The sequence below is a fragment of the Microplitis mediator genome, chromosome 2, assembly GCF_029852145.1.
Source record: "Microplitis mediator isolate UGA2020A chromosome 2, iyMicMedi2.1, whole genome shotgun sequence".
Classification (NCBI taxonomy): Eukaryota; Metazoa; Arthropoda; class Insecta; order Hymenoptera; family Braconidae; genus Microplitis; species Microplitis mediator.
Window position 1 is genome coordinate 9114995 of NC_079970.1, and position 17261 is coordinate 9132255.

The 17261-nt window shown below is 30.4% G+C and overlaps 1 protein-coding gene across 2 annotated transcripts in view; it reads left to right on the plus strand.

Annotated features, from left to right (window-relative positions):
• Positions 1 to 17261, plus strand: part of LOC130663168 (Fanconi anemia group J protein-like) — a 79200-nt gene that overhangs the window by 57043 nt on the left and 4896 nt on the right. For both annotated transcript variants that reach the window (XM_057462279.1, XM_057462280.1), the window contains exon 5: positions 14948 to 14998. In XM_057462279.1, the coding sequence (XP_057318262.1) occupies positions 14948 to 14998 (51 nt within the window). The remainder of the gene's footprint in view (positions 1 to 14947; positions 14999 to 17261) is intronic.

A 17261-nucleotide genomic window follows, 5' to 3' on the forward strand; every position in this document is an offset into this window, starting at 1 on the left:
AATATTGATGCTTCAGAAAAATTATTTATTATCAAGCAACAATCAAGCAAAAAATCGATTTTGTGAACATCTTGACTACCCCTAAGCAAAAATGTCATTTACAAATGATTTAATTTGATTATTTACTCTAATTTTCATCTGCAATATCATAAATCCGAAAAAATCTAGTTGCTTGATAATAAATAATTTTTCTGAAGCATCAATATTTAGTTGTTGCAGCTTAATTTTATGCTATTAAGGCTACATGAAAATCACGTTGCTGCAACATGATTTTTCTCATGCTACCGCAACATGATTGTCATGTAGCCGAAACATGACAAATCATGTGGATGCAACATGATTTCATCATGTTTATTTACCAAGACTGCATCATGTTGCATTTACTATTTATTTTTTTCCGTGTGTCTGCCAAGAAAGTCTGTGAAAGTAAATTCGTTTTTTCGTTCATAGTATCTTTCGAACAAATTAAAAAGTATAGATGGTTTTTGCAAGAATTGAAAGGGCTTATTATGACTTGAAGTTGATTAAGTTTTTAGTTTGATAAAACAAGTAGTTCTTGAATCAGCGTAATAAATATTTATTTTTAACTTTTCTTAAATCATCTTAAGACTACTTAACCATTGGTACCACTCGTAAATGATTATATTCAATATGTAGACGTAACAATTTTGATCTTGAAAATCTCTGTAGGGAAATACTGAATGAGATAAAATTCCAAAAATTTTGATATTTCCTATTTTTTAACTTCCCGCTAAGAAATTTGTGAACTTTCAAAAATTCGGGAAGTTATTGTCTTCATCCAGATTTTCGAAAATCGAGTTTTCATCAGATGTCAACGTTTTGAGGTTCTAGGAAGCTATTCCGACCATTTTCAGAATGATGTCCGATTGTCTGTGTGTGTGTGTGTGTGGATGAAAACTCTTCATATCGTTTTAATAAATTGACCGATTGAGATGGCTGAGGCGACAATCGAAAGAGTTTGTTGGCCGTCAACTTCCCTAAAAATTTCAAATCGATCGATCGAATGGACTAAGATATAGAAAAAATACAAGAAAAAAAAATTAGTTTTTAGTTTTTCAAAATTTTTCAGAAATAGCTTAATCGATCGATTCCAAAATCTAATCAGCTCTAGAAAGAGCTTGAGTCCAGAACTCAATAAAACGCGCTGATTGCCACCTCAACCATCTCAATCAGTTTATCCGTTCAAGAGATATCGATATAGCGAAAGAAATGGTGCAAAAAGGTTTTTCGTAAATATCTTTGAAACGACTAAACCAATCATTGCCAAAATTTCACCAGCTCTAGAACTCAATAAAACGCGCCAATTATCGCCTTGCATGGAAAGATTGGAACCCGACTGGTTACTGTTCTGCACCCGACTCAGTACGGTGCAGAACAGTAACTATAGTCGGGTTCCAATCTTTCCGTGTGAACATCAAAATCGTTCAATAATTTCAAAAGTTATCGACGACGAAAAATAAAAAAAAAAACATTTTATGGCATTTTTCTCGGAAAAATCGTCATATAATGTAAAAAAAAATTTGTTCAAAATCATACTAATTCTCAGTCTTTATGGTTTTTTTCAATCCCCACATAATGTGAATGCATCCCGTTCTTTAGTTAGAATCACTTATGATGATAATATATTATCAACAAAAAATTGAAAAAACACCGTTTTTAACATTTTCCTCGGATACTCATTTAAATCCTTATTTTAGTCACCCACGTTGATTTCTACTTGAATACATTTATATTATTGAACACAATCGAGAATAAAAATTTAAAAAACGCTTGTTCATTATTTATTTTCGATTCTTAAATTTTCAAACTTCCACATAAAACGTAACTTGTCTGAGCTTAAAAAGCTCATACCAAACAATTGCATTCAAGAGTATTTTCGAGCTGAAAGAGCTCGAAAATGTATTCACGATAATGTTTCCAAGCTCTTCAAGCTCGAAAACAGCGGGAAGTTTTGGGGCTGACCCGCAGGGCCTACCGATGCCCAGATTTTTTTTCTGTTTTAAATAATTGATACTATCAGTTTTATTAGTCTCAAAATCCAGTGTGATATAAGTCTTGATAAACTTTTTTAATTATATTAACTCTTGGAAAACTTGAAGAATAGTATATTACACACCTAGGGGAGAAAGTAGGGCATTTCTACTGCGATCCGAAGACGAGGGTGGCCGAGGATTTAGAAATTTTTTAGAAATTAAAAAAAAAATGTGAGTTCCAACAAAACAAAAGTTTTAAATAAATAAAAAGCATTAATTTTCTTGTTATATTACTTATATTTGTCAAAAGACAGCATTATATTTTTGCCGCATTATTGGTAAAATAAATTAGCCAATTTCGACCTTATGCTCCAGACATTGAAACTCCCAGTATCAATACGGGTAATTTTAAAAATATACACTCTTAGTGATATACTTGGGACTGATTCGCAGTGAATATTCACTGATTTGCATCATTTTTCATTGATTCATTATTAGAGAATAGTTCGTGGCATGGGATAAAAAACGATTTCAGACTTCGAATCGTGTCAGTCAACTTCACCCACGTCTGAAATCGTATTGTTTCATCTCTTGTAATATACTATTTCTTTTCTTGTTTTGATACTTTGTATCCTGTGCTAATTAATATTAAAGAAAACACTTTTCGTTTTGAGCTAAATGAAATAAAATTATTTTTTCTGTCTTAGTGGTGTTAAGTAAAAACTGTAAATTAATAATGCGTTTACTTAAGATTGGGTTCTTTAAGCAGACCATAAAGAAGTAAAAAATTCGGACTTTCCGTGGAAATTTTGCAAAAATATATATAATTGGTTATTTTTCACTGAAATATTTTAAATGAAGTATTTTATTAAATTTATAACTTTCCTGTTCCGAAAATTGAAAGGTTCAAAAAAAAAAAAAATTTAATTCTCTCGGTCCAATTTTAATAATTTATTTTTCTTACAAATGTGATTTCAAAATCTGATAATTCATTTTTAACTTTTTTTAGTATTGACATAATACTTAAAAATTTGTGCATACAAATAACTGTAGACATTTTTTGACAATCAAATACATAAACTCACTGTAATCCATAGCTAATTAAGTACATTTTGATTCTTCTATTACCCACTAAAAATGTAACTAATATAAATGTAAACCGAACGTAAAAGCTTGTATCAACTTACTGTAAACGACTACAAATGAAAAACGGTATGAATTCCTGATACTTTTCTTCATGGGTCTTATAATTGATTAAAATAATATCATATAATTGATAAATTTGACGAGATATACGGATGACTTTTTATAATATCTTTTTAATAAAAATTATCAGTCATCGGATATCAATCAAATAAACAATTCTAAACTAGAAAATGCTATAGTATTAAAGTGACAATCAATGTTTTGAAAAAAAAAAATTAAAAAAATTAGTCAAAACATTATTTTAAATCACCCTTTATAAATGACATTTATAATTATTAAACAAAAAAAGTAGAAAAAAATATAAGTAGACATTACGATTACATTTCAATATTTAAAATTAACATTAATAAATTAAACACTACAAAAAAATTTAATAAAAATTCTTAACGATTTAAAACCTTTATATCTCTCTACTGGAACAAAGAGTATGAATTTTTGCATTTACTTACACATTTAATTAAAAAACTAAAAATAATAATAAACCTGTGAATGTTGCTGAATCAAGTTTTCAAAGAGATGAGTATATTTGAGACTCCCTCATGCTGGTTCATCGCTCATCCTGTAGTCCTGCCTAGGGGGTTGAAATTAAAATGACAACGAGGGCAGGAATTGTAGGGTGGCGAAAAACGTGTTCTCCCCGTTGAGAACCAATCCTCTACCAGCTTTTATGGGGACGCCATTGCCTTCACTCACACTCACTTTCATCTAGCTCTTTTTTTCCTCGCCTTTCTTTCAACCCTCCAGGCTCTGAGGACCTTCTTGTGGTTGGGGTTATATGCACGAAACAGCATAAAAAGAACGCAAAAGTTTGGAGAGCTGGGAATCGATAGAGAGCCGTATAAAAATAAATAAAATGGAGGGAAACTTTTTTTTTCTTTTGTATATTGAGGAAAAAAAGCTCTCATCATTTCTCCATTTAAATCACGATCGTCTAAATTTTTATTTTTTGTTTTATTTTATTTTTTACCCTTTCTGTCGACTAGTTTGATGACACTTGAGAAGCGAAGGAAATATCGATGCACAGAGACTGAATTATTTTTTTATAACGATTCCTTAATAAAAGATTTTATTCTTTTATTTATTAAATTATGTACAAGTCAAAAGCTCAAGTCTTTTCATCTTATACTGACTGTTAAGAGTAATTATCGCTTGTTTTCCCAGTAATATTTTATTTTAATAACTTCATAACAAAGTTCCAAAAAAAAAAAAAAAAAAAAAATGTGTTAGTGAGTAAATGATTAAATATTTCACGCTAATTTGAAAATTTTTTCTTCTTATCATATATTATTAGTTTATCAATACAATGTATGCATTATAAATTTTTTTGTAAAAATAGACGAATTTGATTTATAATTTTTTTTTGACAATCGGTATTGAATCAATGACATTTTTTTGTTTTTTTGTTAGTTAGTTGCATATTTTTTTTTATTTATTCACTAATGAAATTAATTATTTATAAATATAGTAAAGTAATATTTCTTTTCTCTTTTATAATTAAGGACCATATTCAAATTATTAATTTTATTTGTAAACTTTTTTCTCCCTAAAATTTTCATTTTTTTCTTGCTTCTTCATTTAATATTTTTTTTTTCAATTTCCATTAACCGTTTGCTTGAAAATCTCTTCCAATTAAGTTCAAACTAAGAATTGTTTATGAGCAAATAAACTGCAAAAAAAAATATTATGAATATTCCTCACTTCAAAAAAAAAAAAAAGGCGTACTGTTTTTTTATAATTTACTCTCACTTTTTTGTTTATCTATTAAGAGCATCCCTCATACCTGCTGTTTTTCTATAATAAATCCTGTAGCATCCTTAAATAACTCTATACCAGGTAGAGATAATCTAGGATATTTTTTTTGACCTAAATTCTGTGTTCTATATTTTATATTCATTTATTCCTTAGGCACACAAATGTGTAATTTAATATACATACTTAAAACGGAATACATTTTCTTTTACAAATCGCAAAATTATCGAAAATAATTTAATTTAAAATTTTTCTCACGATCAAAGTTGAAATTTAAATTTTAAAAAATGAAGTTATCGTTTTTCAGTTCAATTTGTTATAATCATGTTCTTATAGGAAATGTTCACATTACGAAGCCCAAAAAATAATTTATTTTTTCAAAAAATCGTCAAAAAGTATGCATGTATTTTTCTAAATAATGTGTTTTAAATGGATCGACTAATTAAAATCATTTTTAGGGCAGTTAAATGAGTTAATCAAGACTTATACTTTAATCAGCAATTACCAATAAGGAATGAATATATTACATTATTTTTTAAAAATGAAGTAGAGTAATGAAAATTTTTGATAGTTCCAAATTCTTGAAATTAAAATATATTTCATTGAAGACCATCAATCAAATAATTTTTTTAATCAAGAATATTTATTTTGTTCAAAGTATTTCAACTTAGCAATATAGATCACATAATTTTTTCTAAGCTCATAACACTTATCAAAGTATTAAAGCCATAAATATGAATCGGACTTTTTTTATTACAAATATGATTTACATAACAATTACCGTAATTTATATAAGATATTTAATCCTGTCATGGGAATAACTGTACATCGATTTTATTTCACTAAATAGTTTTTGATTGTGGTTTTAGTGTTAAACTAATTTATTTATGAAAGCATTTACTGTATAATACTTTTACGCTTGAAAATATAAATTATTAATTTTATTGTATAAAGATTAAAATCATTGCACTATAAAAAATCGGGAGTGAATCTGAAGCAAATACGGACTTTATTTCAATCCTTATTCACTCCAGTCCGAAGTTGTAACACTTGAATAAATTATATTTAATAGAAATAGCTTTTTTTATGAGAATTACAATTATTCTAATAAACAATTGATTCAGCTATAAATAATTAAACATAACATAGTTTGTTTTTAATTTATAAAATGTTTTAGCAACTGACTAAATTATAATTTCATATAATACATATTACAAACATTAAAATATTTAATAGTTACAGTGACATAGTTTTTATGGGAATATTTCATATTTCTGCACAATATAAAATGATATTTCGGGGTATGGTATATGTAAGTCATATGACAGTTTGTGGCTCAGTGAAACCAATTTTTTAAATATAGTGAAACCTAAACTTACAATTAAACTTCTCAATAAGACAATTTATAGATAAATTGAGAAAAATATAGATAGCCCGAACTGGGAATCGAACCCAGACCATGTCGGTATCACGCCGAGTGCTCATTCATGTTAATGATGAAAAATGACAAATCTAATTATGTATCTTCATAAGCGTGAAAGTTTTCATTATCATCGGCTTCAATTTTTCTTAATTATTTCGCGTGAATATATGTAAAGGGAGCTCGTAATTATATCCGTATTCGTAATAAATGTCAAATAAAAGACCTCACCTCACTATGTATTAGTAATCTAATCCGCGAGTTTTTACTACGGTTTCACTCTGCGGAGTTTTTTTATAATTAACAATTTCCGAAATTCCCCTTTGGAGTGCATTTCGCTTCAAGGGGATTAAATGAATAAAAAATCATTCATTCCGCAAAAACGCGGAGTTCACTTCGCAAATTTTTTACAGTGTAGTAAAAAAAAAAAAATAAATACGTACCAATAGAAAAAAAAATAATCTCAAGTACGTAGTAAATAATAATAATTACCCATAGTAGAAAATGATTTGGGTAGTTTTTGATCGAGTAGTAAATGTGGTATATGAATCAAGATCCCACGTCGTTCATAAGAGGCTTCATAGCAGCGGTAACTCGATTCATTTTACAATAATATGACGGAAACGTCAGTCAATTAATAAACATAACGAACCTGACCATAATTTCCGTTCTTGTTGTTGCAGTCGTTGAACATAAGAGAGAAAACGTAAAAGATAAAAAAAGATGGGACTAAAAAGAACAGGGAAAAAAGCTTAGAGAGGGTGCATATAAGGTGAAGAGAGACCAAAACAGCATTTAAACCGCACGGAAGCGCCAGCTATTATATATGCGGCTTTATGATTGGTCAGATTCGTATCTCGACAGCCGGTTTCCGCTTTTCAATTCTCTCTTGGTCCTGCCGCACGTCAAAACTTTCGGAACAGAACCTTTTAACAGCGTGCACGTGCCGCGAGAGTAATAGCTGGCTGCTGCACTCTCCTGATGTTTTACCGCTTATTCTATCCTTCTTTGTTTCAATATGTTTTTTTTTTTTTTTTTCATTTTTATTTTTTTTTATTAGACCTCCTCTTGGACCTCATACACTTAATCTCCTCACTTTGACCTGTTTTATAAACCTTTTCATTCACTCTGCTATTCACAAAGCTTATCTTTTCCGTTTATTTTCATCAATATTATTATACCCTGCTTTTTCAACGTCTCGTGCCTCATTTCTATATTATTGGCAACTATTGTTTTTTTAATATGACTCTATTCCTTAGTTCCATTGTAACCTTTTTTTTTTTTTTATTGTTGTACTCATCGACTTTGCTTTGTTGACCTTTCATTTCCAAACTCTTCGACTTCAGGAATCTTCATTATACAAGATGTCAACTTCTTAATGTTTTCCTTTTACAATTATTAAAACTATATTTTTTATTTGTTATGCTTTTTAATTTTTATTTCGATAAATTAGAATTTCAAGTTCAATTGATGCTTATTTTATTCGTTATTTTAATGTATAATCGTTACTACAAAATGTGTATTTTTACAAAACAATTTTTGTAATAATTTGATTCATTTTTATTCTTTAAAATATATCCAACATTCAAATCATAGCTGATTGAATCAGTGATAACTTGGGACTGTTTCGCAGTAAATATTCCTTATAGGAAAAAACAATAGGCCCAAGCTTGACAGAGCCTTGGCGCAAGACTTATTAACTCTGGGGAAAGCTTGAAATCCAAGCTTGGCCCAAGTCTGTCTAAGCATCGAAATGATGACACCGAGCCAAGCTTGAGTGACAGTGTAGTGCCAAGACTGCATCTTAGTATTGGCTCAATATCGAGAGCCAGTATTGTGCCAAGACTGTTGCTAAATAAGCACCTATACTTATTATATTATTAGTAGACACAGAGAAATCAGGTAGATCGATGAAACTAATTTTTTTTGCATTTGCTGGGTCTCGAACCTGGTCCTTCATGGCTGTTAGGCAAGTATCTTATCCACTAGGATGTTATACTATACATACACTGTAAAAAATCACCGGGGTAAGTCCAAGCGGTGTAGGTGTTAAAATTTTCGGTGTTAAATTTACCCCCGAAAGCGGTGTGAAAATAACGCCGCCACCGGTGTAAATATTCTGTACCGGTGTTAAAATAACGCCGAAACCGGTGTAAATATTCTAGACCGGTGTTAAAATAACGCCGCCGCCGGTGTAGATATTCTTTACCGGTGTTAAAATATTTTATTTTGTGAGTATTTTTACTTACTCGATCACTATACTTGTTGATAAATGATATTTTTTATTAATTTTCATAAAGAACTGACATTTTGTGTTTTATAATCTTTAAAGTTAATACTCCAAGCGGACGCAATTTACTCCGCTTTTACACCTGTTACCCCGCTTTTACACCGGTATTACTCTGTTTTTACACCGGTTACCCCGCTTTTACATCGGTTACCCCGCTTTAACACCGGTATTTTTAACACCGGTGTATTACTCCTCCTACACCGGTGTAATTTCATTTTAACACCGGGCGGAGTTAAAACGAGTCCATTTTTAACACCACTCTTTTTACAGTGTAGAAGCCAGAGGTTTTTAGGCACCATTTGTTATTTAAACTAGTTAACCAGGGCTTGTTATTTGAGTATTGGCTGAATCTTGGCCCAAGATTGACAAGCCAAGGCTCGTCAATTGAGTATTGGCTGAACCTTACCCAAAGACTGGCAAACCAACGCTCGTCAATAGAATGTTGGCTGAATCTTGGCCCAAGAATGGCAAACCAAGGTCTTTTACTTGGGTAGTGACTGAATCTTGGCCCAAGACTGGCGAACCGAGGCTCGTCACTTGAACGTTGGTCGGATCTCGGACCAACCTTTGGAGGCCGAGCCTGGGTAGCCCAGTATTGTGCCAAGACCGGCCCCGTTGTCAATATTTCTTCTCCTACAAGGGATATTCACTGATTTATTTTACGTGAGCGTCGATTGTCGCATAAGCTGCTTCAATTGTAGGTGATTTGTTTGAGAGATATCACCAGAGAAAGAAATTGCAATAAATATTTTTTTCCAATATCTTCAAGGAAACTGATTTGATCAGTTTTAAAATCGTATCAGGTCTAGAACTAGATAAAATACGTCGATAGCTGTATTTAACACCAATATCGGTTGATTTGTTCGAGAGCTATGGATTCCAAAACATTAAAAAAAAAAAAGAAAATAATTCAACTTATTTTTCCTAGATATCTCATAATTTAATATGCTAAATGTTTCAAAAATGATACTATATCTTCAACTTCATAGTCTCTTTTTATCACTGCATACTCTCTAAACATGAATAAGTGAAATGAGTGAATATTCACTAATTCTGAGTGCCAATCGAACCACTTTTTAAAATTAGTGGTTCGATTTGCACTTGGAATTAGTGAATATTCACTTATTTTCACTAATTCATGTTTATAGAGTAATTTATTGTAATCGGTTCGGTAGTTTAGAAAATATCATCGGCAAAAAATTTGAAAACTGACTGTTCTCTGAATTTTTTTTTATTATTTCATACTTTGAGGTTATGATCTAATTCAGAACTCCTTTCGCTCTATCTTTGATTACTTAAATTTATTGTACGGTTCAAATAGGCGCATTTACTTAAGAATAAGCGTACACAAAACTTTTAAGTTGCTCGAAGAGCTCAAAAAAATAAATATATTAAAAATTGTTTTCGAGCTCAAAGGAGCTCGTGAAGTCGCAAACAGCTGAAAGTTTTAGGTTTGGCCTGCAGGGTCAATCGACACTGATAGAAGTATTTATTTGAGCCAAATAAGCCATTTCTTAATTGTTAATAAATGGCTTATTTGAATAGAAAGAAATGACACACGAAGTTAAGGTTATATAACCTTGAATGGAATGAGTGTGATTGTTAGTAAAATTTTATTATGATATTTCATTTTTTTTATATCTTTTGTATAATAATTTTTATCCTCAATTAACATTAATTGTGTGTATTATTTTCTTTAAAAAAATGAAATTAAACAGTCCTATAAATTATTTGTCATAACCTTACTTAATTAACTTTATGTATCATTTCTTTCTATTCTAATAAGCCATTTATTAACTATTAATAAATATTTATTTGGCTCAAATAAATACTTCTATCAGTGGATCTTCAAATTATTTTTTTTTATGAAAATTTTGAAATGATTGTAATACTCGGGGTGAAAAACTCATCTTCTATTTTTTCGAGAGACTGGAGATGAATGTGTACAAAAAATAATTTTTATTTCCAAAAGTGCTGCCCCATTTTACCCCCAAATACTTATGAAAAATATGCTGTCTTATTTCGCCCCATTCCTTTTATATATATGTTTCTATTTTAAGATACCTCAATAATACCCGGTAAAAAAAAATTCGTGAGATATTACTGGCCCTTAAAATTGAAAATGCGGGTGGCTTAATATGAACACACAAGGGATGATTTTAGGGATGGCGAAACGGTTTCATTACTAAGTCTCGCGAGGGACAATATCCTAGGATCCTTTCCATTCCCAAAGGGGAGACCAAATTCGGATGTCGACTCCCATGAGGGATAAATGCTATCGGATCCAACGAGTGGGATTCAGTATCATCTCTTACATATAGTTCCCTTGATCATTCCTTCTAAATATATACACTTACTTTCAACTTTTCATTATTTTATGCATCCATTTGCCTAAAAGTAATGGACAAAAAAAAATCCTCTTTGAACTGTAACAAAAATATAAAATTAAAAAGAATTGTTTGTTAAATAAATACTACCCGGAATATTTATCGAGTAAATGTTAAAATGTTTTTACACATTTTATACAGAAAGTAAATTTTTATTATTTCAAAATGTCCATTAAATCATTCAATTCGATAATCGTTTTGCATCTACATATATGCATTCGTTTGTCGGCATTTATTCAACTCATATATATAGCGGTTCCTTTGAAGATCCCAGTAACGTTTCGTTTAAATCGGTACCACTATACACATCACACGATAAAAAATAAAATAAAAAAGTAAAAAGAATACGAGTGTATTCGGCATTACGATTAGTATTTAATACAAACATTTAAAAGAGAGAAGTATTTCTACCTCGGTATCAGATGTGTACGCCAGCCCCCGAGGGTTTTAGACCAGTTATTAGCCATCTGACAGGCCCATAATCTCTCAACTCTCAAAATATAATGCCGCGTAACACGCTGAGATCTCGTTCAATACCCAAACAAGTATAATATTCAACGGCCAAAGTAGGAAACTTTCAAACGTTTGAATATTATGCCACACAAAATATAAGCAATATCAATCATTTATAGAGTACGTTTTTATATTTACATTAACTATAATTTATCATAAGTCGTAAAAATCTAACTCTTCAATTATCACAACTTATAATGTTTTGTAAGAAATGTTATTCTGAGTAAACAACTTGTTAAAAAATTTACTTGGGAAAACTTTTTATTCTAAGGTGCGCTGTATGCGTATATTTATTCATAGAAGCAAACTATGTATATTATATGAAACATACACATATAAGTATGAAGAGTTTCAAAATAAACTGAGGCAGAGCCTCTGAATTTCCGGTTTTCAGCACCCATTGTAGCTCTATCATAAAGAAGGGATGTATTCGCGCGTAACGAATAATATTGCGTAACATATTCCAATTCATTAGAGCGCGAAGAATTGAGAGAACTGCAGGTATATTAAATGGCAACTGAGTTGTAGATGATAATAATAATAATAATAATAATAATAATAATAGTGATAATAATAACAAACTAGAAGAGAATTCACATCTGCCTCCCTCTATAAATTCTTTGATATATCACATGCTTTTTTATACTATATTCATCGTATTATAATCACCACAGTTCTATCCTATTCTATGTTCCACAACTGGAAGAACAAAACAATTCAGCATATTTTACTATCAATCGATTATATAATCTTGCATCCAATCTATTTTGAGCTGTCCACTTGAAAACTCATCATTGCCCAGGGGATATGTCACATGACAAAAAATCATAATAGAGTATGGGAGAAAGGAAAAAAAATCTGTCTCGAGGTCCAGATGATAATGATGATGACGATGGTGATGATGATAGTGATGGTGATGATGTAGAAGAGGCGTGTTTGCATGTGCCAGCGGATTGAGGGAACGTACGTGAAACGTGAAGACGAATTGGCGCCCGAAGACCGAGGGGTTGGGCAACGGTTGGTCGTCATGACGACTAGCAACCCCTGCGATCCCTCGGAACCCCTACAGTCGAGCTCGGTTGAAAGGGTGGCCCAGGGCGGTGCGGACCAGGTTAGGTTAGTCTCAGTGAATGTCACACGAAGGGGACAAGGACGGAGATTCCTCGCCGCACCAAGATGGCTGACTTGACACCACCATGTCAATAACACCCTCTCAGCCGCCTCATGCGCAACCCTCTTTCTTTCCCTTCCTCACGTCTCCAACACACTCATCCTACCACTCTCCATTACTTTCTTCTACTCTCTACACTCTTCTCTTCGTAAAATATGTGCGTAATACTATGATATTTCTATATGCGTATACGGAAGTGATAAAAGCTTAAATATGCTTCGAAAGATAGAGAAAGATGTGTTCTCTTGCAATGCGTATTCTTCATCATTCCGTTTTTATTTCTCTCACTCTACCCGTAATTAATGTTCGTTGTTGAGAGGACGAGTTGAGTGAAGCTTAAAAAATACGAGTTTTTTTTTCTTTTATATATAATACTGTCAATACAGATAGGGTTGTGAAATACAATTTTATTGAGTGTTTGATAAAAATTTACAAAACCAATTTTATTATGATTATTTTTTTTTTTCGTTTCCAGCAATATTCGTTACCTTCCTTTGTCATAAAAGCTTTTACATGACTTGTCTGATAGTTTTTAAAAAGTGAGTGATATTAATTAAAAGGTAAAAAACAAGTAAATTCTATTTGTGAATGTTTTAAAGAATATTTTTAGACCCTTTTTAATTGTAAAAAATAAGTTACAAGCTACGAGAGCTGAATTATGAAAATAAAATAAAAAAATTATCTGTAAATGAAAGTTTTTTGATTAAAAGACTACTTTAGACGAAAAATATATGGTCAGTTGATCTTTAATGGATATTTACAACATAGATAGTCTAGGTTATATAATAGGTCACACGATTGTGCCTCGGGATCTCGAGGGTGCGATAACTTTCGTGGTGAACTGTATCCGACGAGATGAGACCCTCATATAGGGGTTATCTCCCCTCGGGTGTTGGGTGTGTTTGGTTGCTTGGCAACGACACCCTCCAAGTCCGGACTGCGATTGGCTCCGTTCTCTTTTCTGTCTTATTTCTTGCCTCTCTCTCTTTCTCTCTCTCCCTTTTCATTCTCTCTCATTTTAGCTTGTCTCACCTTTGTATTGAATCCCCCTCATTTATATCAGTAACTCCATCAGTGTAGTACACCCTTCGGACTACCATCAACCAGTGGACCCGTTCAATTTACCATCCTCCTATCGACCTCTCCATCCCCTTCTGTATGTCACCAATAAACTTTGTTGAACTGAAGAACCAAAGCACTCAAAACATCACTGATGCAGCACATGTACCAAGCTAATAATTTCTTGTGTACGTCGTCCATAAACCTCTCTCTTCTCATCTACCTCTCGCATACATTTACCTTCAATCAACTCTATATATACGTCATTTAATTAAATTTTATACTCGTACCCTTTCTTTGATCTCAAGTACTTGCTTAATCGACTGAAGAGTGCCACATTATTTTGTCAAGATTTTTTTTTTTAATTATTTTTTAGATTTATACATACGAACTTGAAATTTTTACCAAAAGTTATTAGAACTCTTTGATAAGTGATAGAAACAAACTTATGTTTTTTTTTTTTTATTATACGCATTTCAATAGTATATTAACTAAAATGATAGGAATATTGTCTAACTCATAGCATTGTATGCTCGGTCGACCTCTAGAAATCCGATTATAGACAAATGGCAGCACAAACGTTTAACGATAGTACGCGCCATTGAAGATGATTCGAATATCTTTTCTGACTTAGCTTGGAATTTAACAAATGGCTCATGTCTGGCACTCTTCTTTGTTTGTTATGATTTAAAATGAATAAAAAAAAAAAATAGTCCTTTGAATCGATGAAGGTGCAGACACATTCTACCATTTCATATACTGAAAAAGTTTGGCCTACCACTTGGAGGATTAGGTCTCTCGCTTTCGCTCCTCTCTCCACAATATACCATTGATATCCCTAAATGGATTTTCTGTATAATGTCCATTCAATCTAGAGTCTCGAGTATGTTTTGACGCTTGTGTCACTCGCTCTGATCCTAAGCTTTTTTGTGTACACTTAACCCTTTTTACAGTTGTCGTGTCTTTCTTAAATTGTTGACAAAACTAAATAATCTGTCAATGCAAGAAAGACTTGGCTATTATTTGAATTTATTTATCTATTATTCTCATTTGTTCAATAATATAAAAAATAAAAACAAAATTAATAAATATACTACATTAGCTGTTGGATTACAAGTATAATTTTTCACTTATAAAATTATATTTTATTATTTTCAGCTCAATATTCAATTCAGTTTCAAGAATGGATCAATCAACAATGTAATGCAGGTTTGTAAACTATTTTAATTTATATTAAACTGATTATTAACTAAATACACTGTTAAAAATTTAGTTTAAACTAATCAGTCTTTCACAGTTTATGCATAATATCTTAATTCTGATATAATGCGATTTTAGAGTCTCTCTTAATTAATGAATTTATTAAATAACTATTTATCAATTATATTGCCATTTAATTTTATGTATTATAAATTAAATCTGATTTATTTTCGTGATTGTACCTGACGTCTACACTTTTTTCCTTAGCAAGCAAAATACTATTAATTTTTTGTTACGTGTTTAATACACGCTGAAAAAAGTAGTAATACCTTCCCATCTTAACGAAGTAACTATTTCCACTTTTACATTTTAAAGATTCTCATTCTTTTACGTTGACATTTCCTATCGAATATGGTAACCGTTTTTATTCGAAACGATAATCATTACTATCTCAGATGGCAAAATTTATATACTTTTCGGATAAAAGAAATATTACTATCTATAGAAGGTAACTACGTGGAGAAATTTATGGTAACAATTACAATATATTATGAGAATGGTTCCTATACCGCATGGTGACCGGTTTTTTTAAAATATCGGTTATAGGAACGGCAACCATACATATTATGGTAATCATTGCTATAAATATGGTTTTCATTCCTGTATCATATCGGAATAGTTCTTATGAAATTATGGTAATTGTTACTATGTCACTATGGTATAATTGTTCCGGTAATAGTATGGTAACCATTTTCATAATATCATGCTAACCATTACTATAATATTATGTTAACTATTAGCACAATATTATGGTAACCATTACCATAATCTTATGATATTAATGTTAACTATAGTATCATTGGGAACGATTACCAAGTATTATGGGAATATTTCAAATATATTATGGAAATGGTTACCATATTATATAGAAAAGTTTTTTACCATATTATGTAGAGTAACATTTTTTTTTATCACAAAATTTGAATATTTTTGAACATTTGCTCAGTATCTTTATTTTATTATTGATTAATCTTCAAGTATTTTCAGTTAATTAAGTAAATATTCACTGTTATATATTAATTCTCAGTAATTTTTTTGTTTCACTAACTGTTATATTTAATATTTGTAATATATTGATACGAAATTTGCTTAAGGACTGTTAATAATTTTTCTTAAAATTGAACGCAAATTACTTGAAGTTATTAATAAGTTACTATCAGTCAGAAATATATAGCTTATAAATTGTTTTTTTTTGTGAACAAAGTGATATGTCAAATTATATATTTAATTGTTTTCATGACAATTATCCTTAAAAAACTAACAAATTTTTAACAGTGTATTTTTATCGGATGATTTAATCGATTAAAATTCATGAAGTATCATTGGAATAGCAATTCAGCGAGTTGAAAAGCGCAATTGATTATTAAATTTAATTGAAAATTGTAAAGATTAAATAATACCAGTAATTATCACAATGTATTTACAATTTTTTTTTCAATAATTAAATGAAAACTAATTGATTTTAATTATCTTTTAAAAAATAATTATCACTCAATTATCACAGACTTTAATATTATTAAATTAATTAATATAGGAATTAAATATAAATTACATTTAATTATTTATTTATTGAGTGAATTGATACAAATTTTATTTAATTAAAACATTTCATGGAATGAAATTAATTAAATTAAACTACAATGATTAAGTTAATTTATTATATACGGAGATAAAAAGACGGGTAATTTTCCTATGTTGCATAGCAATATTTCCTGTTCGCATGGGAATTTTTACTATGCTTACACAGGGAAATTTGCTATGTGACATAGGGAAATTTACTATGTAACATAATATGTAATATATGAAAATTTACTATGTAGCATAGGGTACTTTACTATGCGACAGAAAAATTTACTGTATTAACATAGAAATAGTCCCTTTGTGACATAGGAATTACTCCTATGTAAATATAGTAAATTTTTTTATGTTGCATAGGAATAATTCCTATGTATTTAAAATTTTCAAAAAGACAATTTACTTATTTCTTTGCATATATATAAGCTTACTTGCTACAAAAAAAAAGATGGGATTTATAATTGTACGTCTTCTTCGAAGAAGCAAATCTATCTCATAAACGTATCCCTCTAGGCATGAGTGTCAGAAAGACATCTTATTGGTATTATAAAGTTATCTAAAAAATTATGTCATTTTTCTGATACTCATATCGAGCGGGATTTTTGTTTAGCTTATATTTATTTCGCTACTACAAAAT